Below are 25,215 nucleotides of genomic sequence, written 5' to 3'. Positions count from 1 at the left end.
GGAGCAAGGCAGTGGTGAAGAGCTGTCAAAGGACCCCTAGATTTATGGTTTAAGCAGCTGGGTATTTGGTGATACCATTTACTATAAAGGAAGAACAAATTTTGGAGTTAAATGTGATAAATTCAGTTTTAGGTGAAAAGTAGAAAAATTTTAGATTTGGGAAAGATATATATCTGAGCTGGAAACATAAATTTGCAAGTCACTGATGTATTAATAGTAAATAAAGCCATGAGAGCAGACAGCAGTTATCAATGTCTTTCATCTTTCATCGATGAAAGATGAAATATTAATAGACCTTTTTTAACTAGAGAAAAAATATGACAACGTGTTCCAGACTAAAGGAGAATTTTTATAGCGTTTTACAAAAGTGAATGGAAAAACACTAACAAAGAATGAGCCAAACTCATAATTCTAGAAAATTATGCAAAAAGGACAACTCTTTAGCCACCAAATTAATGTTTAGCAACTGACTTTAAAATCTTCTGTGAGTGGAATGTTAAACTAAAGAGTGAGTGAGACATATACAAGTACAAACACAGACACTACGTGCCAGGCTAACAAAGGGAAATATAACAACCGTTTTTTAAATTTTTAAAATTTTAGGTGAATTTAGATTACATGCTAGCATTCTTGAGAATAACACTTGCTTCATATTACAAGTCATCCCTGGATATGCAAATTTCAAATCAGCAAATATTAACCTCCCAGGTTTTAGGACTTCCCTATTTCTACATTGTTCTTCATATGAGATGGACCCCTAAGGAAAGGGGCTCCTGTTGACCCCGAGTCAATTCCTGGACCATTAAAACTGCTCAGAAGCTAGGCTGGCTCCACTGTTCCCCCCAGTCCAGGTGCCACAGGCTTCACCTTAAAAACACAAGCCTTCCTCAACCCACTGACTACCTCACAGATCGCTTAAAGCACATAAATGCAATCTGCTCTGTGATAGATCTTAGAGGTAACAATGACCGAGAACAATCTCTCACCCAGCTACCTGACTCTACAGTGAAGCTATGATTTACTGCCCTGAGAGGAGTAACACAGCTTTTAAAAATTCCAGTGTCTTACAATATATCATACACTTAACATCAAAAAGTAAAATTCTAATTAACTCAATTGCTGGACATTTTCTTTGACATCTACATCTCAGAATCTTTTATAAACTAAACATTTTAAAGTTTGAACCTTACAGTGTGAAGGAAAGCCTCAAGTCTTTCAAGAAACACTGGAAAGGAAAAAGAAAAAAGACAGGCCATTTGTAACCTAGCAAACACTGAATAAAAAGACAACCCATCTGCCATCTAAGAAAAACCAAGGAAATGCCATGTTTTAACTATATTTGTTTCCAAACTTATACATAACCTAAGAACTTTATTTAGTGTGGGACATAATTCATGAAGCAGTCTTTTCTTATTTCTTTTGTTAAAAAAAACTGAATGTAAGCACCTACCTTAGGAATAGGATTCAGCAGAATTACACCTGACTTCTTAGTGATGACCTGTTTTGTTGTATAGTGATGGTCTATAAGTTGAGGAATATTTGAAAACCCAGTGCCTTCAAAACGATACATATTCTGGAGAAAGAAAAATAAAGAATAATAATCATGAAGACTTTGCTTAAGCAACACTACAATTCATCAATAAAGTTGCATTTAAGAAAATCTATTGTTGTACAACCATGTGAAGATACTTAACACTACTGAATTATAATACACTTAAAAATGGTTAAGACAGTAAAAATAAAGAGAAATGATATTGCAACACGCTAAAAACTAACCTTTGCATCAAGAAACTAATTTTCATAAATGATTAAATGTAATTCAGATTGTTTAAAAAAAAAAAAGAAGAAAAGAAAAATTTACAGACCTGGAATGCATTTTGCTAAAATAATAACCAAAGGAAATAAAACACAGGATACATTTAAGGAACAAGAAATGTGTGTACGTATGTTTGCATATGTGTTTCATTTGATAAAGCTTTCAAGATCAAAAATAATGTCAAAAGTCTGCGGAAGTATATCCAATATAATAATATTTTAAGGATACCTCTGATGAACACTTATTTCCCTTTCACCAATACAGTATGAGTTGATTTTTCTGTACTTGGGTTATTGATGTATTATTCTGTCATAAATCCACACAGTCAAAAAAGAAAAAAGGAAAGCCATACAGTCTTTCACATACACTTGATAGAGAAAATGCAGCAAGACAAATCTGTACATATCAGCATAATCACACCTCGCACTTGTGATTTCCACACATTAAGTTAGTAGCATTTTCCCAAACTCTGTCAAGACCTCTTTCCTCTATCTTCAAAAAGACACATCTGTTACTAATCTTATGAATGAACTGATGGCAATAAATTTAGCAAAGAAAAAGTATCTTATTGGGTCTATTTTTGAATGAAAGGAGCATTACGATACAGTGTCATGTAACAAAGGCTCCCATCTGATTATTCACAAAGAGCTCACATGTAGACATGCATAAATATGGATAAAAATGTGTTCCATTTTTTAAAAATCCTATGGTAAGAAACAAGAAATTTCAGAACTCTCCAAATTTGGGTATTATTTACATTCTTGAATTTTTCCAGCTAAAGGATAAAAAAACTCAGACACAATTTGTACAATATAAAATTCAGTCAGTTCAGTTGCTGAGTTGTGTCTGACTCTTTGCGACCCCATGAACTCCAGCATGCCAGGCCTCCCTGTCCATCACCAACTACTGGACTTTACTCAAACTTGTGTCCATTGAGTTGGTGATGCCATCCAACCATCCTCTGTCATCCTCTTCTCCCGCCTTTAACCTCTCCCAGAATCAGGGTCTTTACCAAGGAGTCAGTTCTTCGCATCAGGTGGCCAAAGTATTGGAGCTTCAGCTTCACCATCAGTCCTTCCAAAGAATATTCAGGGTTGATTTCCTTTAGGATGGACTGGTTGGATCTCCTTGCAGTCCAAGGGACTCTCAAGAGTCTTCTCCAGACCACAGTTCAAAAGCATCAATTCTTCCTTGCTGAGCTCTCTTTATAGTCCAAGTCTCACATCCATACATGACCACTGGAAAAACCATAGCTTTGACTAGACACACTTTTGTTGGAAAGTAATGTCTCTGCTTTTTAATGTGCTGTCCAAGTTGGTCATGACTTTTCTACCAAGGAGAAAGTGTCTTTTAATTTCAAAGCTGCAGTAACCATCTGCAGTGATTTTAGAGCCCCCAAAATAAAGTCTGTCACTGTATCCCCAGCTATCTGACATGAAGTGATGGGATCAGATGCCATGATTTTAGTTTTCTGGGTGTTGAGCTTTAAACCAACTTTTTCACTCTCCTCTTTCACTTTCATTAAGAGGCTCTTTAGTTCTTCTTCATTTTCTGCCATAAGGTTGGTGTCATCTGCACTTCTCAGGTTATTGATATTTCTCCCAGCAATCTTGATTCCAGCTTGTGCTTCATCCAGATAAGCGTTTCTCATGATGTACTCTGCATATAAGTTAGATAAGCAGGGTGACAATATACAGCCTCAACGTACTCCTTTTCCTATTTGGAACCAGTCTGTTGTTTCATGTCCAGTTCTAACTGTTGCTTCCTGACCTGCACACAGATTTCTCAAGAGGCAGGTCAGGTGGTCTGGTATTCCCATCTCTTTAAGAGTTTTCCACAGTTTGTGGTGATCCACACAGTGAAAGGCTTTGGCATAGTCAATAAAGCAGAAGTAAATGTTTTTCTGAAACTCTCTTGCTTTCTCAATGATCCAACGGATGGTGGCAATTTGATCTCTGATCAATCTAATCTCTGCCTTTTCTAAAACCAGCTTGAACATCTGGAAGTTCACAGTTCACGTATTGCTGAAGCCTGGCTTGGAGAATTTTGAGCATTACTTTACTAGCGTGTGAGATGAGTGCAATTGTGTGGTAGTTTGAGCATTCTTTAGGATTGGAATGAAAACTGACCTTTTCCAGTCCTGTGGCCACTGCTGAGTTTTCCAGATTTGCTGGCATATTGAGTGCAGCACTTTCACAGCATCATCTTTCAGGATTTGAAATAGCTCAACTGGAATCCCATCATCTCCACTAGCTTTGTTCATAGTGATGCTTCCTAAGGCCCACTTGACTTCACATTCCAGGATGTCTGGCTCTAGGTGAGTGATCACACCATCATGATTATCTGGGTCGTGAAGATCTTTTTTGTACAGTTCTTCTGTGTATTCTTGCCACCTCTTTTTAATATCTTCTGCTTCTGTTAGGTCCCTACCATTTCTGTCCTTTATTGAGCCCATCTTTGCATGAAATGTTCCCTTGGTATCTCTAATTTTCTTGAAAAGATCTCTAGTCTTTCCCATTCTATTGTTTTCCTCTGTTTCTTTGCACTGATCACTGAAGAAGGCTTTCTTATCTCCTTGCTATTCTTTGGAACTCTGCATTCAAATGGGTGTATCTTTCCTTTTCTCCTTTGCCTTTCGCTTCTCTTCTTTTCACAGCTATTTGTAAGGCCTCCTCAGACAACCATTTTGCCTTTTTGCATTTCTTTTTCTTGGGATGGTCTTGATCACTGCCTCCTGTACAATGTCATGAACCTCCATCCATAGTTCTTCAGGCACTCTATCTATCAGATCTAATCCCTTGAATCTATTTGTCACTTCCACTGTATAGTCATAAGGGATTTGATTTAGGTCATAGCTGAATGGTCTAGTGGCTGTCCCTACTTTCTTCAATTTTAATCTGAATTTGGCAATAGGAGTTCATGACCTCAGCCACAGTCAGCTCCCAGTCTTGTTTTTGCTGACTGTATAGTTTGTCCAACTTTGACTGCAAAGAATATAATCAATCTGATTCCAGTGTTGACCATCTGGTGATGTCTATGTGTAGAGTCTTCTCTTGCCTTGTTGGAAGAGGGTGTTTGCTATGACCAGTGTGCTCTCTTGGCAAAACTCTATTAAGCCTTTGCCCTGCTTCATTCTGTACTTCAAGGCCAAATTTGCCTGTTACTCCAGGTGTTTCTTGACTTCCTACTTTTGCATTCCAGTCCCCTATAATGAAAAGGACATCTTTTTTGGGTGTTAGTTCTAGAAGGTCTTGTAGGTCTTCATAGAACCGTTCAACTTCAGCTTCTTCAGCATTACTGGTTGGGGCATAGACTTGGATTACTGTGATACTGAATGGTTTGCCTTGGAAACAAACAGAGATCATTCTGTCGTTTTTGAGATTGCATCCAAGTACTGCATTTCAGACTCTTTTTTTGACTGTGAGGGCTACTCCATTTCTTCTAAGGGATTCTTGCCCACAGTAGTAGATATAGTGGTCATCTGAATTAAATTCACCCATTCCAGTCCATTTTAGTTCGCTGATTCCTAAAATGTCAACATTCACTCTTGCCATCTCCTGTTTGACCACTTCCAATTGGCCTTGATTCATGGACCTAACATCTCAGGTCATGGTGGAGACTTCTGACAAAATGTGGTCCACTGAAGAAGGAAATGGCAAATCACTTCAGCATTCTTGCCTTGAGAACCCCATGAACAGTATGGCAAAAAGATAAGACAAAAGATGAACTTCCCAGGTTGGTAGGTGCCTAGTATGCTACTGGAGATCAGTGGAGAAATAACTCCAGAAAGAATGAAGAGACACAGCCAAAGCAAAAACAACACCCAGTTGTGGATGTGACTGGTGATAGAAGCTAAGTCAGAGCCTGTAAAGAGCAATACTGCATAGGATTCTGGAATTTTAGGTCCATGAATCCAGGCAAATTGGAAGTTGTCAAACAAGATGGCAAGATATAAATTTTGTAAATGTTAAGTCAGCTTTTTCACTCTCCTCTTTCACCCTATTCCTCTTAACTATTGCCATTAGAGTGGTATCATCTACATATCTGAAGTTGTCGATATTTTCCAAGCAATCTTGATTCCAATTTCTGATTCATCGAGCCTGGCATTTCTCATGATGTGCTCTGCATAAAAGTTAAATAAGCAGGGTGACAATACACTACCTTGACATACTCTGTTCCCAATTTGGATCCAGTCTGTTGTTCCATGTCCAGTTCTAATTGTTGCTTCCTGACCCGCATACAGGTTTCTCAGGAGGCAGGTCAGGTGGTCTGGTATTCCCACCTCTTTAAGGATTTTCCACAGTTTGTTGTGTGTCAAAGGCTTTCCTGTAGTGACTGAAGCAAAAGTCGCTGTTTTTCTGGAACCCCCTTGCTTTCTCTATGATCTAACGAATGCTGGCAATTTGACCTCTGGTTCCTCTGCCTTTTGTAAATGCAGCTTCTACACCTGAAAGTTCTCGGTTCACGCACTAGTGAAGCCTATCCTGAAGGATCTGGTGTACAACCTTACTACAATGTGAAATGAGCACAATTATATGGCAAGCTGAACATTCTTTGGCATTGCCCTTCTTTGGGATTGGAATGAAAACTGACCACTCCCAGGGCTGTGGTCATTGCTAAGCTTCCCAAATTTGATAACATACTAGATGCAGCACGTCAACAGCAACATCTTTCAGGATTTCAGTCACCCGACCTGAATTCCGTCACCTCCACTAGCTCTGTTCACAGTAGTGCTTCCTGTGGCCACTCGACTTCACACTCCAGGATGTCTGGCTCTAGGTGAGTGACCGCACCATCCTGGCTATCTGGGTCATTAAAGACCTTTCTTCTATAGTTCTTCTGTGTATCCTTGCCACATCTTCTTAATCTCTTCTGTTTCTGTTCGATCCTTACCATTTTTTTCTTTATCATGTCCATCCTTGGATGAAATGTTCCCTTGGTATCTCCAATTTTCTTGAAAAGATCTCCAATCTTTTCCATTCTGTTGATTTCCTTTACTTCTTTACACTGTCCATTTAAAAGATCTTATTTCTCCTTGCTATCTCTGGAACTCTGCATTCAAATGGGTACATCTTTCCCTTTCTCCCTTGCTTTTTGCTTCACTTCTTCTCTCAGCTATATGTAAGCCCACCACTTTGCCCTCTTGCATTTCTTTTTTCTTGGGGATGGTTTTGATCACCACCTCCTGCAATGTTATGAACCTCCATTCATAGTTCTTCAGGCACTCTGTCAATCACTCTGCCTATGGTTTCCCTACTTTTTTCAGTTTAAGTCTGAATTTGGTAATAAGGAGTTCATGATCTGAGCCACACTCAGCTCCAGGTCTTATTTTTCCTGCTGTATGGAGGTTCTCTATCTTCAGCTGCAAAGAATATAATCAGCCTGATTTCCATATTGACCATCTGGTGATGTCCATGTGTAGAGTTGTCTCTTGTGTTTTTGGAAGAGGGTGTTTGCTATGACCAGTGTGTTCTCTTGGCAAAACTCTATTAGCCTTTGCCCTGCTTCATTCTGTACTCCAAGGCCAAACTTGCCTGTTACTCCAGGTATCTCTTGACTTCCTACTTTTGCATTCCAGTCCCCTATGATGAAAAGGACATCTTTTTTTTTGTGTTAGTTCTAGAAGGTCTTGTAGGTCTTCATAGAACTGGTCAACTTCAGCTTCTTTGGCATCAGTGGTTGGGGAGTTTGACTACTATGATGTTGGATTGCTTGCCTTGGAAACGAACTGAGATCCTTCTGTTGTTTCTGAGATTGCACCTAGATACTGCATTTTGGACTCTTGTTTACTATGAGGGCTACTCCATTTCTTCTATGGAATTCCTGCCCACAATGGTCATCTGAATTAAATTTGCCCATTCCCATTCATTTTAGTTCACTGATTCCTAAGAGGTCAATGTTCAGTAAAGATATGACACCAGAAGATAAGCCCCCCAAGGTGGAAGGTGTCCAATATGCTGGGGAAGAGCAGAGGGCAATTACTAATAGCTCCAGAAAGAATGAAGTGGCTGGGCCAAAGCAGAAATGACGCTCAGTTGTGGATGTGTCTGGTGGTGAAAGTAAAGTCCAATGCTGTAAAGAACAATATTGCATAGGAACCTGGTCATGAGTCAAGGTGAACTGGATGTGGTCAGACCGAATGTTTAATAAAACGTAATAATGAGATGAAGCTGTCAGAGAAAACAAAATTTCAAATTAGCCACTAGCGTCATAAGACTTTGTATAAATTTCTAACACATGTCTTGTACCTAGAGAAATAGTGAATACAATACTGGGGATTTCCAGCCTCCCGTTCTAAAGCACACATCTATTTTTAACATGAAGGTAGCTCTCTGCCCCTGACGCAGCAATCAGGAGGGACTGGCACAGAGTGACACAGGCAGCAGCACCTCCTTTACGGGCTGAGAGGAGGTGCTGACTCCTGGCAGTTACCTGTTCAAAGCCATCCTTCTGACACCAGGGGCGTCCTGATGCTGACACACTGCAAAACCAATTAACTCCCTTTCTTAAAGAAGAAGATGAAGAGTCTAAAAATAATGCCAAGGCCGGCTGCTCACACAGTCCATCTAAGCAACTATGGGAAGAACAGCACATTCACAGAACCCTCATGTGCTGTCGACGGGAATGTAGATCGGTGCAATCACTATAGAAAACAGTGTAACACTTCCTCAAAACACTAAAGCTGGAACTACAGTATGTGTGTGCTCAGGAAGGTCTGACTCTGTGCGACCCCATGGACTATAGTCTGCCAGGCTCCTCTGTCCATGGGGTTCTCCAGGCAAGAACACTGGAGTGGGTTGCCATTTCCTCCTCCAGAGGATCTTCCCGACCCAGGGATCGGAACCCTTGTCTCTTATGTCTCCTGCATTGGTAGGCGGTTTCTTTACCACTAGTGCCACCTGGGAAGAAGTATAATATGATCCAGCAATTCCACAATGTGGTATTTTTCTGAAGAAAATAAAAACACTACTTAGAAAAGATATGTGCATCGCTATGTTTATTAAAGCATTATTTAAAATAGCCAAGATATCAAATCAACCTAAGCATCCATCAATAGATGAATGGATAAGAAAGAAGATACGTGCACACACACACGTTGGAATATTAACTGGATATAAAGAAGAATGAAACCTCACCATTTGTGACAACATGGATGGGCTTAGAGGGTTTCATGCTACGTGAAATAACTCAGAGAAAGACAAATATTATATATGGAATCTAAAAGCCAAAAATGACAAAGAAGAAGCAGACTCACAGATACAGAGAACAAAATGGTCTTTGGCAAAGGGGAAGAGGATAGAAGGATGAAAGAAGCAGGTAAGGGAGATGAAGAGGTACAAATTTCTAGCTATACAACAAAGAAGTCCTGGGACAATTCACATAGCACAGGCAACACAGTCAATAGATTGTAATAACTTTATGGTGACAGATCACAACTGGACTTAACATGGTGATCATTTTGCAGTGTGTAAAAATATCAAATCACTATGATGTACAACTGAAACAAATGTAATATTGGAAGACAATTTACACTTCTATTTAAAAAAACAGAAAAGTACATTCAAAAACTCTTGAAGACTTCTTTCTTGATACACTCAAAATTCCAAATATTACATTTGACCTTGTACAAATCTGTGCAAATGTATTATAATTCAGCTAAGAGGTTGGGTTCACATATAGATGGGCTCTTTTTAAAGTTTCTCTACTTTAATAATAATGTGACTGTTAATATGGCTTTAATGATAATGTAACTGAGAGAATTCATATTCATTTTTAAGTAAGAGATTTCTTTTTGGAGCTACTAATGATATCTATGTGAATTTCAAAAGAAGCAATAAAAACAGTAGTAGAGAATAAATTTCCACAAATTCTGACAAAATTGTGTTGATTGTCATTTGTATTACATTTTAAAAAATCAAGTAATACATCATTTTAAAAATAAGTATAAATAAAAATATGCTATGACTCAATTTTGTAAAATAAGAATTACATAGATACGTACAATTAGATATTTTTTAAATCTCAAAGAATATTCCCTGAGTCTATAAGGGGGCATCACTGTGAAGCACACATTCCATGATACATATTTCTGAATGTTCACTAAGAGTATGCATTACTGTTGTTTTTAAAACATTCACAATATCCAGAATTCATTCCTGATTTATCACTGTGCAACTTAAGAATCAATCATGCATACTGATGAAAAACACATAAAAAGCAGAATCAGATTTTGTTGCTACACATATTTCCAGAAGACTATTATTATGCAAGAAAGTCAGACAGAACAGCATAAGCACATAAAAATGAGAAGGGGATTCAATGAATGTTAATTTGAAATATTATGCTTGAGGAGACCTGAAAAAAAATTGAGGATAAGCATGCTTCAGAAAAAAATAAAAAGGAAAGACAGAAAATCATTTCTGAAAGAGGCCAAGATGAATAAGCTGAATAAAAGCAAAATGTTAAAACACTCCTTTCTGGGGTAATACCCAAATCTAAAAATGTAAAACATAAATTTTAGTTTTCTCAAATAAAAACAGCACATTGACTAGTTGTAACATATTACCAGTTAAAGCAGTAAACAGGAAAGGTTGTTGGGGAACCTGAGGAATAATATTAAAATAATCCTGGCATGGCACTTCCTAGTTAACTTTTTTATTAATTCCTCAGATGTTGTCTCAAAAAACTTAACTTCCTTAAGTTTTCCAATTAAAAGCTTTCATAGCGCTGTATATCTTTATAGCATTTACTATGGTTTATAAATACATATACTGTATGCGATTTACAAATGACCGTGAATCCTCCCCACTATGTACGCTTCATCATAATATGTCTGGGCCTTAAAAGCACTCAATTAGTATTTCCTGGAAATTAATTAATCAGGGTTTGGAATGGCTTTGTTTTATTGTTAAGAAGGAAGACTCCTAGGTCCCTATTTGTGTGCCTGGGGCACAGAAAATGGTATCTCATGATGGTTTCATTTTGACTTCAAGGTATGTATTGCCTTCTCTTGAATCCTTGAATGGCTGGGTAGTGAAACAGTTAAAAGAATCTTAAGTGTACAAGGACAAGGCTACAAACTTGGAATTGACTGGCATCCAAACAAACTGTGGATCTGTATTTACTTTCACTTAGTCTATCTCAAGACCCATAGTATGGATTTAAAGGGTAGTTCAAAGAGCCTAGAGACTGGCAACAAAACAAAGCAAAGCTGTCTGGTACATTCAGAGACTAATCCATCAAGTTCAAAGCGGAACTTAGCACATGATAGACATCCAATAAGTACCTGTTGAATGAACTGATGATATAACATGCTGAGATACCTAATTTCACAAGGTTACTACTCACAGCCTCCACTTGTGTGTTATTTTTGTTTGACTGGCCCACATCCCAGGGTCCTACAGAATACTTGCTCCAACTAGTACTTCTTGATTAAAATGAATGAAGAAACAAAAAATGATGATATGCAATTACACAGAGGACTTTCCTCCAAGTTTTATTTTAAAATATTTATTATGTTGTTATTTTTCAGTTCATCATCAGATGCTAATTCAAATGTTTGGTTCAGTCATCCCTAATTCTGCATCTTTAACGTTTCTCTGTTCATAAATTCTACTAGTGTCTCACCTACCAGGTATTACACTCACCAAGCAGTAGGCCATATATTTTTAATTTCAGCTTCCTAACTTGCCAAAATGGATACTTCTTACCTTGCCAACCCGAATAACATAATTAACCAAAATGTGTTTTTAGCAAATGTGTCAGATAAATAAACCAGAGAAATATGAATTGGTACTTTCTTATTAATAATAGCATAAAAGTTTTCTCTGAAATACTTTATCACATATTTTTATACAAAATATATTATCATTTAAACATTTATCATTTAAACATAAGATATGTTTATCTCATACAAAGCAAGTATTTGATTATAAATTAACATATCAAATGTAACAATGCTACTTGAATCTGTGAAAATCTACCAATATTTATGACACAAGATAAATAATTTTAGGTACAAACTCTTAACTGTGACTTTACACTAAGCACCATAAACAGATTAATAACTATGGAATAGGTCAGTAAGTAACACTAGAATTACACTGAGATTCAGATACTTAGATATGCTTAATATATTAACATCCAATAAAAAGTAAAGTTGTCCCTGCTTGAACTAGCTAAAACAACAGACATTCCCTGCTAGCATAGTAAGAAAGGTAAAAATTGAAAGTATCTGCATCCATCTAGGTTAGCCATAATGTTCATAGCACACAGTTTCACATCATGTTGTAAAATAACTGACACGCATACAAAAATAAAGCTTCAAACTAACTGCCAAACTAGACTCTAGTTGGCAGAGACAATGTTACTAAAAATAACATTATTTGTGATCAATGAATGCCTCAAACTTAAATATATAATTTCTAAAATAATACTTCCACTTCTAAATTAACTTTTCCAATTACACTGATATTCCATACAAAGTACATCTGTATGTTTTCTCAAATAAAGTGTTCAAACAATGGTAAAAATGCCTAATGATCTGCACAGCACTTAATAAGAATATATTCACTCCCTGACTCTCATAGTCACTGTATCTGCTATTACCCCCATTACACCCCAAACCACAGAGCTTATCAAGTACATATCTGGGCTTGAAACCCAAGCTTCCACTGGTCTAATACTTGACATTTTTTCCATTTTCTAAAATCCTATATGTCTTTATCTCTTCCTCTCTGAGGGCACCTGCCCCCTCACTTATGTATAGCTTTTATAATCTAGTAATGGATTATAAAGTCATTGATCAGAATAATATTCCAATAGGCAATATATTAAATATCTGGTAATGACTTCCCCCATTTATAAACCTCTTCCAGACAACAGGTATATGAAGCAGGAAATGGAATAACTTTAGACCACGTAAGAATCACCTACATAAAAAGAAAAAGAATAAAAACTTATCCCAGTAGTCTATTTCTGCTCAAAACTCTTATGACTAAAGAACTCAACATTATATGAGGAGGACAAATTAAATAAAATTAGGCAGTGGAAAACTGGAGGCAATTACAGAAACATAGACTCTCTTATTTAACAGAGATCTCTGCAAAATTTCAATGTCAGAGGAAGCCAAATAAAATCTTTAAATGTAAACTTGTAACAATGTCTCATTTTTAGACTATATAATGCTGTTCATTTTAGTTACTTAAAACAAAATGGAAATATTAAAGACAAGTGATAATTTCCAAGTGGACCCTTTCCATTTTGTTTCTAAAAAAAATTAATTTAAATTCCTGTGGTTACATTTTAAACTATAATAGGTAATACCAGAAATATTTCAGTCTTAATGTATGAAACATTTCAAATAGTAACTTTTAGAGCTTAGAAAATAGAAGGAAATATTCATATAAGTTGTAGTTAGTTCATACTTAACCTACCCTCTTTTTTTCTAAATTCTCACACCATTTTACAAATATTGCCAACATGGTCACAGGTTGTAATAAGGAAGGGTATCTATCAACACACCCATAATTTAAAGGTAGATGCAAATTATAAAACAGTTTGCCAAGGAAATAAGGAATGACATACTATTATAAACAGTAAGCTTATGTATGAGAGTAGGCAATTATAATCATCAAGTTGAGATCTGAATACTATGCAAAATTAACATAATATGCACTTTAAAAAACTTATCTTAACCCATCTAAACAGCATCTATTTTCCTTTAAATATAATTCTTAGATGTGACTATATTAAAGGCCACTTTTAAATGGTTATTTTTATGATATATGAATTTCACCTCAGAATTATATCTATGTAACACATAGATAAAATGTAACATTATCATTAGATGAATTTATATGTATATGAACTATGTATGAACTTGAACATATATGTTCCTAAAACCCTCTGAAATTAATCTAATGATAATGGTTTAATCTTCTTTTAAGTACTTAGTGTCACTATAGTGCCTGGACATTTACTGAAATCCTATAGGCAGCCCGCTTTAAAATGCATGCTGTTTGAAATGATGCAGTTAAAAAATGTCAAACAGAAGCATTAATTCCTATGCCAAAAAGTTTAAAATTTCTCAATGGATAAAGTTAAAGAATCTTGAAATCACTCTTCATCTGTTTAGTGCTTAATAAAGAATGCAACAAAAAAGGAAGCAGCTTACAATACTTAAACTTCCATAAATAAATCAGTATAACCAGCAATGTGACTTGATCCCTTTTAAAATTCTTCCTAAATATTTCTATTTACTGTTCATTAACACCAACAAATAAAAGCTTATACTTAAATGGGAAAAAAAACCCTCTTAATCCTCAATGAATCATAAAACCAATTCAACTACCACTGTCTCATTCATTAAGGTATTTCATTATTATTATTTAATAAAATATTTCTTAAAAATCCTGTGGCAACACTTTTGTGCAATTTCAAGGGCCAATTTCAACAGCATAAAAATCATAATTTTCTCTAGAAAAAACTAATAATCACATATTTCATTTTTAATTTAAAGGATCATAAACAAAGTTAACTTAAAATATTAAATATTAATGCACTTAAATTTAATGCAAATTGTAACTATTTTTAACTTAATATTTTAAAATGCATATTTCCTTTAAAAGATGAACAATTCAGTGCATTTTGGAGCACTGGATTTAAGGAATTTTTTTTAAAAAATTAAGTGCTAAAGTTACTGTTGTAGGCATTTACCACAAATCACTCATCATTTTATTACAAGTATGCCTCAATTAACTACATCAAAATATACATATAAACTAAATTGGAAACGTACATCAACATACTGTATGATAAAGTGTCTCCTCTGTCCATCAGAAAATACAGAAAGGACATATTCACCAGGTTTCCCATGACTCTCTCGCACCAAGAAGTCTCCTTGCTGCTTTAGCAGGTCTTGCGCTTCTATTCTGGGAATCGCACCATGGTACCAGTCCTGCTCTGCCAGAGGTTTCTCAAGTATGGGGATCGTATCACAGAACTTGAGCAAATATTGGGGAAAAAAAACCACATTAAATTAGAGAAGACAGCAATTTTCTTCTGGTAGAACTAATAGCAATTATAAATACTTCTTACCTATGTTCCTCCCTTTAATTGACCAATTAAAAGTCATCTGAAAAATCTGAAATGTTCATAATTTTTTAATACCCCCTGGAGCACTGATGCTGAAGCTTAATACATATCCTTAAATACTGCAAGATTATTTGTTTTTTCTACCAGACATAGGTACACACAATATTAGCATTTAGAGTTAGCACTTATAGTCTTAGTCACCATTATCATCAAATACACACATTTAAAAATCTTCAATCAGAGAATTATGATGAAACGAGAGTATTATCAGAGAAACTCATCAGAGACAGCTTCATTTTTGAAGAATTAAAGGGGATGTGTGTTTCTCTGGGATTGACTCTTGACCCCACGGGCTGCCCGCGTCTGGGCTCCAGGGACGCTAAGGCTTCATCTGCAGCTGCCGTGTCGCTGCGCCTGCTCATCCGTGCTCCTCTGACTTCCTGAACCACTACCTCGGCCACACGGCCGGTCCTGATCCTACACGGCAACGGCAGACAACAGGCTCGGCTGAATCAGCAGCCCTGAGACCACCAGAGTGCAACGACAAACAGACGACAGAAACAACGGGGCGTATGAGCCATGAGCACAGCGGGAAGGAAGTTATCTGCTGTTTTAGGAGGCAAATGCTAACAACAAATAGAGGTAACTCAGAGCTGGCTATGTTTCCTTGAAATGTTTCTAATTAGGAACAGATGAAAACATACATCTCCTGGTTACAAGGAAAAAGTTGTTTGTTCGTTTATATTTAACATCCACAGAAACCAGACTGCCCCAGGTCATAAGAATTCTTTATAGGTAAGGCACGGGTGCCTTTCTGGTAAACGAGACCTAGTCTGAAGAGAGCCCGCACTGCTCTGTCACTTGGTGCTTTAACTCGCTCAGTCGTGTCCGACTCTTGCGACCCCACGGACTGTGGCCCACCAGGCTCCTCTGTCCATGGGATTTTCCAGGCAAGAATCAGTTCAGTTCAGTCACTCAGTCGTGTCCGACTCTTTGCGACCCCATGGACTGCAGCACACCAGGCTTCCCTGTCCATCACCAACTCCTGGAGCTTGCTCAAACTCATGTCCATTGAGTTGGTGATGCCATCCAACCATCTCATCCTCTGTCGTCCCCTTCTCCTCCTGCCTTCAATCTTTCCCAGCATCAGGGTCTTTTCAAATGAGTCAGTTCTTTGCATCAGATGGCCAAAGTACTGGAGTGGATTGCCATTTCCTTCTCCAGGGGATCTTCCCAACCCAGGAATTGAACCCAGGTTTCCTGCATTGCAGGCAGATTCTTTACTGACTGAGCTATGAAGGAAGCCCTCAAGTTGTATCACTTGAAGAGGCCTAAAACTTACTGGTCAAAGTTCCATTTTATATTAGCCAAAGCCTACCCTACCGACTTTAAAAACTGAGAAATCCAAAACAGAATTCAAAGGAGAGTACACAGTTTGGTTTCTACTTCTACCACTATGTGAGTGTGAATGTCAGTGGCTCAGTTGTGTCCAAGTCTTTGTGACCCCATGGACTGTAGCCCAACCAGGCTCCTCTGTCCATGGGATTCTCCAGGCAAGAACGCTGGAGTGGGTTGCCATTTCCTTCTGCAGGGGATCTTCCCGACCCAGGGACTGAACCCAGGTCTTACGCATTGCAGGCAGATTCTTTACCATCTGCCACCACAGAAGCCCTGCCACTATATTAATTCTTTAAATACATATATGATGCATCTGTGTATGGAAACTGTTTATAAGCTGAATAAGCCTTCTTTTCTTAGTACTAATTATGACAAATACTTTACTTTCAAAACAATTTAAATTGTATTCCCAAAATGGGTTTATAATTGAATTATATAAAAAACTAGCCACAACTATGAGATAAAAATAATTATTTTTAAAAATAAATGCATAATCCATATAAAATTAATTTTTGTGTATACTGATACTAACAGTTTATAATTCTTAAAGTAGGTGGTCAGAATGATTAATTATTTCTCTAAAATTTTGTCACAACGGATTTCAATATAGAAAACACTAAAATTTTTACTGTTATAGAAATATTTTCAAGTCTCACTGATGACGAGTGTTTTATTGATTTTTTATAATGAAAGGAATCATTATAGTAAGAAAATCATGTTAAGCCCCATGAAGACAGGATATTTATTTTGCTCATTGCTGTATTCTCAGCACCTGAAATAGTGCTTAGGACACAGGGTTCAATAAATGAATTGAATGAATAAAAAAAAAAAAGAAAGAAAATCAGTGTCATTTCTAGGCAAAAAAAACCTTGTTTTTATTACTATCTCTATTTACAAAGGTCTACATAATAGAAAAGCATTACAAACAAGGATATCATGTGCTTGATTTCCTCTCCTATCAACCTATCCTCCAAAAGGTTGATTTAGTTAGAACTTGGACAAAAAAGAGCCTGGGGAATTCATTTAAGTCAGAAGGGCATTTGAAATACAAAAGCTTAGCTAACACAGAAATTCATTTAAGGATTTGAAGCTGAGGAATACATTTGAGGGGGAAAAAAATCATTCTGAAACATCTAAGTTTGTTTGTTTGTTTTAAGAAGAGAAATAAATGGGAAGGAACTTACAATGCTATTTCATAGGGATTATTCTTCAGTTTTTTTGTTTCATAAGGTCTTTTGAGTAGGAAGGAAAACTTAGCCATCTGCTGTTCCTGGCCCTAGACAACACCGTCATGGTATGCAGGCTGAAGTCACTATGGGTACATGTGTGTGTACATGTGAGACAGGCACACACAGAAAGAGGCTGCACACAGCCCCTGACTGCGTCTATCAAGGTCTTTCAGGAATTTCCCAGGAAACATTGGAAAAAAGCACTTTTATTAATGTGCTTTCAATTAAATTCTAATACAGCTCTGCCAGCTTGATAGTAACAGAATGAAGGACATGCCAACAATGGAATCCACCATTCCAAAAGCTTTCCTAATGACATCAAAAGTGAAAGGAAGCTTTTTACTTCAAACATCACAACTTTCTCAGCCTAAGTGGGGAAAGATTTTTCCTTGTTATCTAAAATTTTTGTCAAAGACATGGGGAAAATAAAGTTTCCATTTTCATATGTGCAGTAATATAACATAATTAACGAGTTATGCATAAGACAAGCTTTCCTGATTGACTAGACCAGCTATTTACCTATTTTTCCCCAGACCTTATTCTTAAAAAATATTCCAGCAAAAACATACTGAACTTAGTGTAACAAAAATATTGGTTTAAATGAAGATTCAATGAGGAGTCAGCCCAAGAAAATGAAAATATTTTTTCCAGATTTAAGAATAAGAGGCTATTTTTTTGTCTTAGTCTAATTAAGACTAACTACCAAGAATTTAATGAATATTTGTATGCTTTTATCTCAAACATTTGAGCACAAGATTAGCTCCTTATAAGAGGCAAAGACAAAAATGTTTTTTTAAAAAAATCAATGTCTGGATTTTACTCAAATTAAGCACCCAAATAAGAAACCATTAAAAAAAAAAAAAACTAAAATATAACAGCATGGAAAATATGCAAGTAAACCTCTCAATGAGTTTAAATAAAATTTCAACACTAATATGAAAGTTTTTATGAATCTTTAATAAACATAAAAGTGAACATAATTCTCTTCTACATTCTTATATAAATTTAGTTATTAGTTTAACAATTTAAGTAAAGAATTATTTCAAACTGAGCATAATAATATACTACAGTGTCTACAAGTAACTCATAGGATTTTAAACATTTCTAAAAAATTCCATAATGACTCCTTTAATTTTTTTTTGACTCCTTTAATTTTATCACTGGGAGATTTCAGGGGCAATTAAGAATCAAATGTCATACAAACAGAAGAGAATCACAAACACTTGCAAAAGGTGGGAGATACTGGCTTACTGAATAGGAATCTGACTGATGGTAATAAAAGCTACTTTCTATGAAAGGGCAATGTACATACTCTGGATATTTCATCTTCACGATCGTTTGCATTCATGCTAGACAAACAGGATGTAAAGCAGTGTTTCCATCTTTAACAGGCACAAAGGCCTATCTGTAAATTGACAAATCCTACTTTTTTAGCAATAAAGTAGAACTGATCTTTTCTTCATGCATTGATAGCTGTTATTTTTATTAAAAGCATACTTTATCTAATGTTCACTTTCCACTATGAAACCAGAAGCAAAACTATTAACAAATTCCTTAATTAACAATTTTTGTACGTTTTGAGACTGAGTTTGTTCAGTCTTTAGGTAATAATACAACTATGATTATCATAATGATTAGGCAGAATTACATGCTGATCAGATTCACATTCTTATACAATTCTTCCCCAAACAATATTAATGTAACTCTTCCCCAAAGATATACAGCTTAATCAAACTTGAATATTACCTTACTTCCATGACTTTCCACTTCCTTGACTGCCTATTCGTGCACCTTCCAGGATCTCTAATAAGAGACCCTATCTCTAGCAAAATAGCTTTTTTTAAGGTCATTTATTTTTGGTCTCGTACTTCTCCAATACCTTCTGATTCCTCCTGACTTTGCTCTTTCTTTCCTGCTCCTTTAGTTCCTTTACTCAACTTCTTTTATTAGTAATCGTTCTTTTTCCTCATTATTATTTTTATCCATTTACTTTTTCCAGTTGTGCTTGTGACTCTCATTCATCCTCTTTCATCTTATCACATTGCTGCCATTTTTTCTACAGCTTTATTTTTTCAAAATCAAACATCCTGACCTGAAGCTCATACAATATTACAGATAAAATATACCACTGCATCAATAACAACATTTTAGTCCATTTACTGTCTTCAGTGCAAATGCTATACTACACATCTCAACAAAAACTATTACCAGATCATGCTAATGAATCAGTATGAAATCACAGCTCAATAAATTTAAAAATTAATCACCAAGTTGGGATTGCCTGTACAGAACACAGTGTCATTCTGACATGATCTCGGTCAAATGTTGTAAGCATCTGAGCAAACATATAAAAGAAGGGGCTTACTCTCTCTGTGGCTTCCTAAGTGGCACTAGTGGTGAAGAATCCACCCGCCATGCAGGAGACATAAGAGACGCGGGTTCGATCCCTGGGTCAGGAAGATCCCTTGGAGGAGGGCATGGCAACCCACTCCAATGTTCTGGCCTAGAGAATCCCACAGACAGAGGAGCCTGGTGGGCTACAATCCATATGATCACAAAAAGTGGGACATGACTGAAGTGACTTAGCACACACTCTCTATGTACTGAAATTATAGAAAATAAAGCTTGATAAGCTCTTCTTGAAAATTATGTATAATACTAGTGTTTCAAAACATGTAACTCTGAGAAATTTAGTTTTATTAAACACAAATAACTATATTGGAGAATTCAACCTATTTATGGGCAGTGATATGATGTAAAAAGTTTAATTTTTATTTTTCCTATTTCTCATTTTTCTACATGTTACTGTCTGGGCTAAATAAATAAATATTAAGTCCTTAAGGATAAAGGAAGACAACCAATGCTTAAAATACATAATATCTAAGTTGAACTTAACAACATCCCTTATCAGAGGAAGTACAAGGTTGTTCTGTTGGACTTGAAGAAAAACACTAAAAAACATAAGCAGTTTATTATGTTATGAATGAAAATAACTATATTCCCTTATGCCAACAGTGAAAGCCCAGCATTATAACACCAACATGATAACCAATGTACAACAAACACCACTGAACCATAATCTGCTTATTTTCTAAACAGAAGCAAACAAGCAAATCTTACTTAGTATATTACTATATATTATGGATACACATCATTCTTTTCCAATATTTTTATTTTCAGTCAAGTTCAAAGTAATTCAAAAATTAAAAAAACCTGGATGTCAAGAGAATCCAGAAAAATGTTAATTTTAAAGAGACAGAAGAATAATTTAATAAATCTTCTGACATCTAAAGAACAATTATCTGGGCCAAAGTGTGCTTTATTCTGATTTTAAAGAACATTTTTCAAAGAGTGCTGCTATTATAAGTGTGTTCTGTACTCCACTCATCAATGAACAACTAGTACTCAGAAGGGGATATAAGATGGAAGAGATTGTTCAGCCACTTATGACAAAAATTCTGCAGTAAAAAAAATGGCTCTGGAGAAAGGGCAGTATTCTTGATATGACTAGAACAGATCTCATCGAATATAATGTGGTTTGAAAGACTTTCAATGGAAATGGACCCTCATGATCACCTATAGGCTTTCAGATTATACAACGGACCCTGTCTAACACCCCTGGCCTTGATTTCAGAAGCAGTCTATGAGAAATAGTCCTCAATACAAATTTATAACCTCTCAAAGCACAAAAGATGCAGGATAATGAAGCAGATCTAAGTGCCTGGAGGGACTCAGGATAGGCTATTTAACTCCTTTAGTACAGTGAAAAAAAGGAACACATGCTTGGAGCTGATACAGCATATTAAAATACTAATCTCACCATAACAGTAAACATTAAACATCTATCATCAGATACTATATTCTGTTAAAGTCAAATTCACCTATGAGCTAATTATCTGACATTCTTCCTTCCAGCAACACTCCTGATTAAAGTGCTCCATCAGACTATCTTCACAGAGAGATCTACATTTTAGCCACAGTGTAAAATATGGCAAAATAAGTAGCTATGAATAGTTCAATGGGAATAATATCATGATTAATCCATTTCCCTTTGTATAATGCAATTAACAGTTTTATTTTATCTAAAATTATACTCTAAGCTCACAATTTTTATGTTTGAGTAAAAAACCAGATTTCATAGTTGCTGCTTTTAGATTTTAAATTAAATATGCTTCCACACATTAAAAAATAATTTGAACATCTACCTCATGCCATATACAAATATTAACTTGCAATGGATCAAAGACCTACATGTAAAAGTAAAACTATATAATTCTAGATGGAAACACAGGTGAACGTTTACATGGCTTTGCACTAGACAATTTTTTTAAGATATGGCCCCAAAAGTATGTGCAATGAAAGAAAATTAGATAAATGGACTTTCTCAAAATTAAAAACTTTTGTGTGTCAAGACAATTCCAAAAATAAGGGAAAATATTTTTTTCAAATTATGTATCTGATAAGAGGCTTGTATTCAGAATACATAAAGAACTCATAACTCAACAATGAAGGAAAATCACCAATTAAAACATATACAATGGATAGGAACAGTCATATCTCCAAAGAAAACATACAAGTGAGCACAAAAAATCACATTAAAAGATACTCAATACATACAAGTGACCACAAATCACATTAAAAGATACTCAACATCACCAATTGTCAGGAAAATGCAAATAAAACTACAATGAGATACCATTTCATATCCACTAGGATGCCCATAATTTTTTAAAAATGGAAAAATAAAAAGTGTTGAGGTTGTACAGAAATTGGAACACTCAAATAATACACTTTGCTGGTGTGAATGCAAAATGCTGTGAACACTGTGGAAAACAGTTTGGTAGTTTCTCAAAAATTAAACATAGAATTACCACATGACCCAGCAATTCCTTGGTATATAACTGAAAGAACTGAAAACATACATTCACATAAAAACTTGTATGTGAATGTTCATTGTAGCTTTATTCATAATAGCCCAAAAGTAGAACAACCCTAATATGTCCATCAGCTAATGAATAGGTAAACAACGTCAGATAAATCCACATAAAGGAACATTATTCACTCATTGCAAGTAATGAAGTACCAATAAATGCTACAACATGGATGAATCAAGAAAATGGTTTCTTAAAGAAACCAGAGAGAAAAAGGTCACATATTGTATGACTCTATTTATGTGAAACATCCAGAAAAGGCAAATCCATAGGATCACGAATAGATGAGTGATTACCAGAAAATTGAAAAGGGGGGAAATTAAAACCAATTGCTAATAGGAATGGAATTTCTTATTAGAGAGACCAAAAGGTTCTATATCTACATAATGGTGATGGTTGTACAACAATGAATATACTAAAACCACTGTGTGTATACGCTGAAATGGAGAGTTTTGCATTGTGTGAAGTATATCACAATAAAATAAATTAATTGGCTTAAGTTTGCCATTTTGGCAGGGTTCTTAAAAAGTTTTAAAGAAAAACTCATTTACAGTAATTAAAATTTTTCCTTCTTCTACACTACCTTTTCCAAACTAGAATACTCAAAAATACTAAATTATGTCAGCAAAAAAATTTAACTATAGTTAAAGAGCCTCTAAAGTTTATTTACCTTAGATTATCATACTATCTGAAACCTTCACATTCACAGTAAGACTCAAGAACTCAGTTACCTGTTGTAGCAGAGGGGAAAATCTTCTTCAAGTAAATAGGATATTTAACACCCTACAGAAATAGGTCTGTACCTTATTCATAGTGTACCACAGCGTCATAAAGTACAGACTATCTCAGTCTTTTTAGTTCATGAGATTTCTGAATAAACTAGGAAATGTCAAATGGCACTTAACTGATGGATATAATGACTGCCTTAATCATGAAGATAAAAATGTGGTCAAATGGGAGAGGAAGTGAAGATTCCCTAGAATTCTCGATTACAGAGGGAAATTTTCTTAAATGAAATGGGCCTTCCATAGCTTGAAGGGTACTGATAAGTTTATTAAAATGTATATATGAATGAGGTACATACTTTGTGGGAAAGGCATTTCATTTCAGATAAAAGCAGTTAGTAAACACCAAATTTTAACCTATATCAATCACTGCCAATTTAGTAATTTTACTTAAGAATAAGGTAAATAAAAAAAAAGAATAAGGTAAATAACCACTTTTAAGTGGAGAAAAAACATGTAAATATCTTAATGTATTTAAAAAATTATGATTCGTATCAATGAATTATGAAGATTGTGTACACTATATCTGACATAATTTTAGGAGTGCTAACCACATACAACTTCATCTTAATGAACAAACAGGATTTCTCCTTTGTTTCTAGATGTAAATCAATGTGTCTTAAAAGAAAAACCTCTTCCATCCTCTGATCAACCCTGATTTATCAAAATAGGTTCTGCCCAGAGCCAAAAGGTCTCCGCCTGCAATGCAGGAGACCGCAGGTAGACTCCTGCGTCGGGAAGATCCCCTGGGTTTCCCTTGTGACTCAGCTGGTAAAGAATCGCCTGCAGTGCGGGAGACCTGGGTTAGATCCCGGGGTATCCCTTGGAGAAGGGAAAGGTTACCCACTCCAGTATTCTGGCCTGGAGAATTCCACGGACTGTACAGTCCATGGGTCACAAAGAGTTGGACACGACTGAGAGACTTTCACTTTCACCAAAGCTGAAGTTTCCACAACAGTGAACTGTGAAGTAACATAGGCCACATGAGGTCTCAGAGGCCACTGCTGCACTTCTAGTCATGTCTTGAGGGCACCAGGTTCTCAGGCAGCCCAAATTGTACAGGAAAAAATAAACATTGGAAATGTCACCCCACACCCACAGTCAATGCAGAAGGAAACAGCAACCCAGTCCAATATTCTTGCCAGGGAAATTGCATGGACAGAGAGCCTGGTGGGCTATGGTCCATGAGGTCGCCAGGAGTTGGACACAACTGAAGCGACTTCACACACACACCCACAGTCAAAAAAAATTTATTTTTCTGTCACTAGCTAAACTTTTAAGCTCTACATTCCACTCTCCTACCTTTCCATCTAAGAATAAAGCTGCAGGAAATGAATTGATAATGAGTCTTGGCTCTGAAGTATTTAAGACATTTTACTCAAGTCAAGCTTGATCTTTAACACCACACAGAAAGAAAAAAATAGCGGGGGATACTTTTCATAAATAGCTCATCAATAAACTTTTACTAGTTGCCAACACAAAGACCTCTGACCTAAGTAAAATAAAGGTGAGTTAATAACAAGTTAACTATGCCCTGTGTTTCACTGACTTAATGTTACATAATTTTATAAACAGTTCACTGAGGTATTCAAATACATTGTTTCAAGAACGGTATTTGTTTCTCTTTTTTAAAAACACTTTAAATATTTCCTTGTAAGAACTGTTTCTTTTTCTTCTAATGTGCTGTGCTTAGTCACTCAGTCATGCCTGACTCTCTGTGGCCCCATGGACTGAAGCCCACCAGGCTCCTCTGTCCATGGGATTCTCCAGGCAAGAATCCTGGAGTGGGTTGCCGTGCCCTCTTCCAGGGATCTTCCCAACCCAGGGATCAAATCGAGGTCTCCTGCATTGCAAGTGGATTCTTTATCATCTGAGAAACCCGGGAAGTCCTTTTCTTCTAATAAAGATTATCAAAAAACTCCCCTCATAGAGTCTCTGAAACTTCTCGTAAATTCTTAATC

General features: G+C 36.0%; 1 protein-coding gene across 1 annotated transcript in view; it reads right to left on the bottom strand.

The window, feature by feature from the left end:
• Positions 1–25,215, bottom strand: part of FER (FER tyrosine kinase) — a 418,591-nt gene that overhangs the window by 210,498 nt on the left and 182,878 nt on the right. Inside the window, exons 19-21 of the mRNA XM_070462680.1 lie at positions 15,262–15,388; positions 14,616–14,819; positions 1,451–1,573 (exon numbers count right to left, since the gene is read on the bottom strand). Coding sequence (XP_070318781.1) covers positions 1,451–1,573; positions 14,616–14,819; positions 15,262–15,388 — 454 coding nt within the window. The remainder of the gene's footprint in view (positions 1–1,450; positions 1,574–14,615; positions 14,820–15,261; positions 15,389–25,215) is intronic.

Source organism: Odocoileus virginianus, unplaced genomic scaffold (genome assembly GCF_023699985.2).
Source record: "Odocoileus virginianus isolate 20LAN1187 ecotype Illinois unplaced genomic scaffold, Ovbor_1.2 Unplaced_Scaffold_8, whole genome shotgun sequence".
NCBI lineage: Eukaryota > Metazoa > Chordata > Mammalia > Artiodactyla > Cervidae > Odocoileus > Odocoileus virginianus.
Note: the sequence above shows the minus strand (reverse complement) of the source record. Positions and strands in the feature narration are given on the sequence as shown.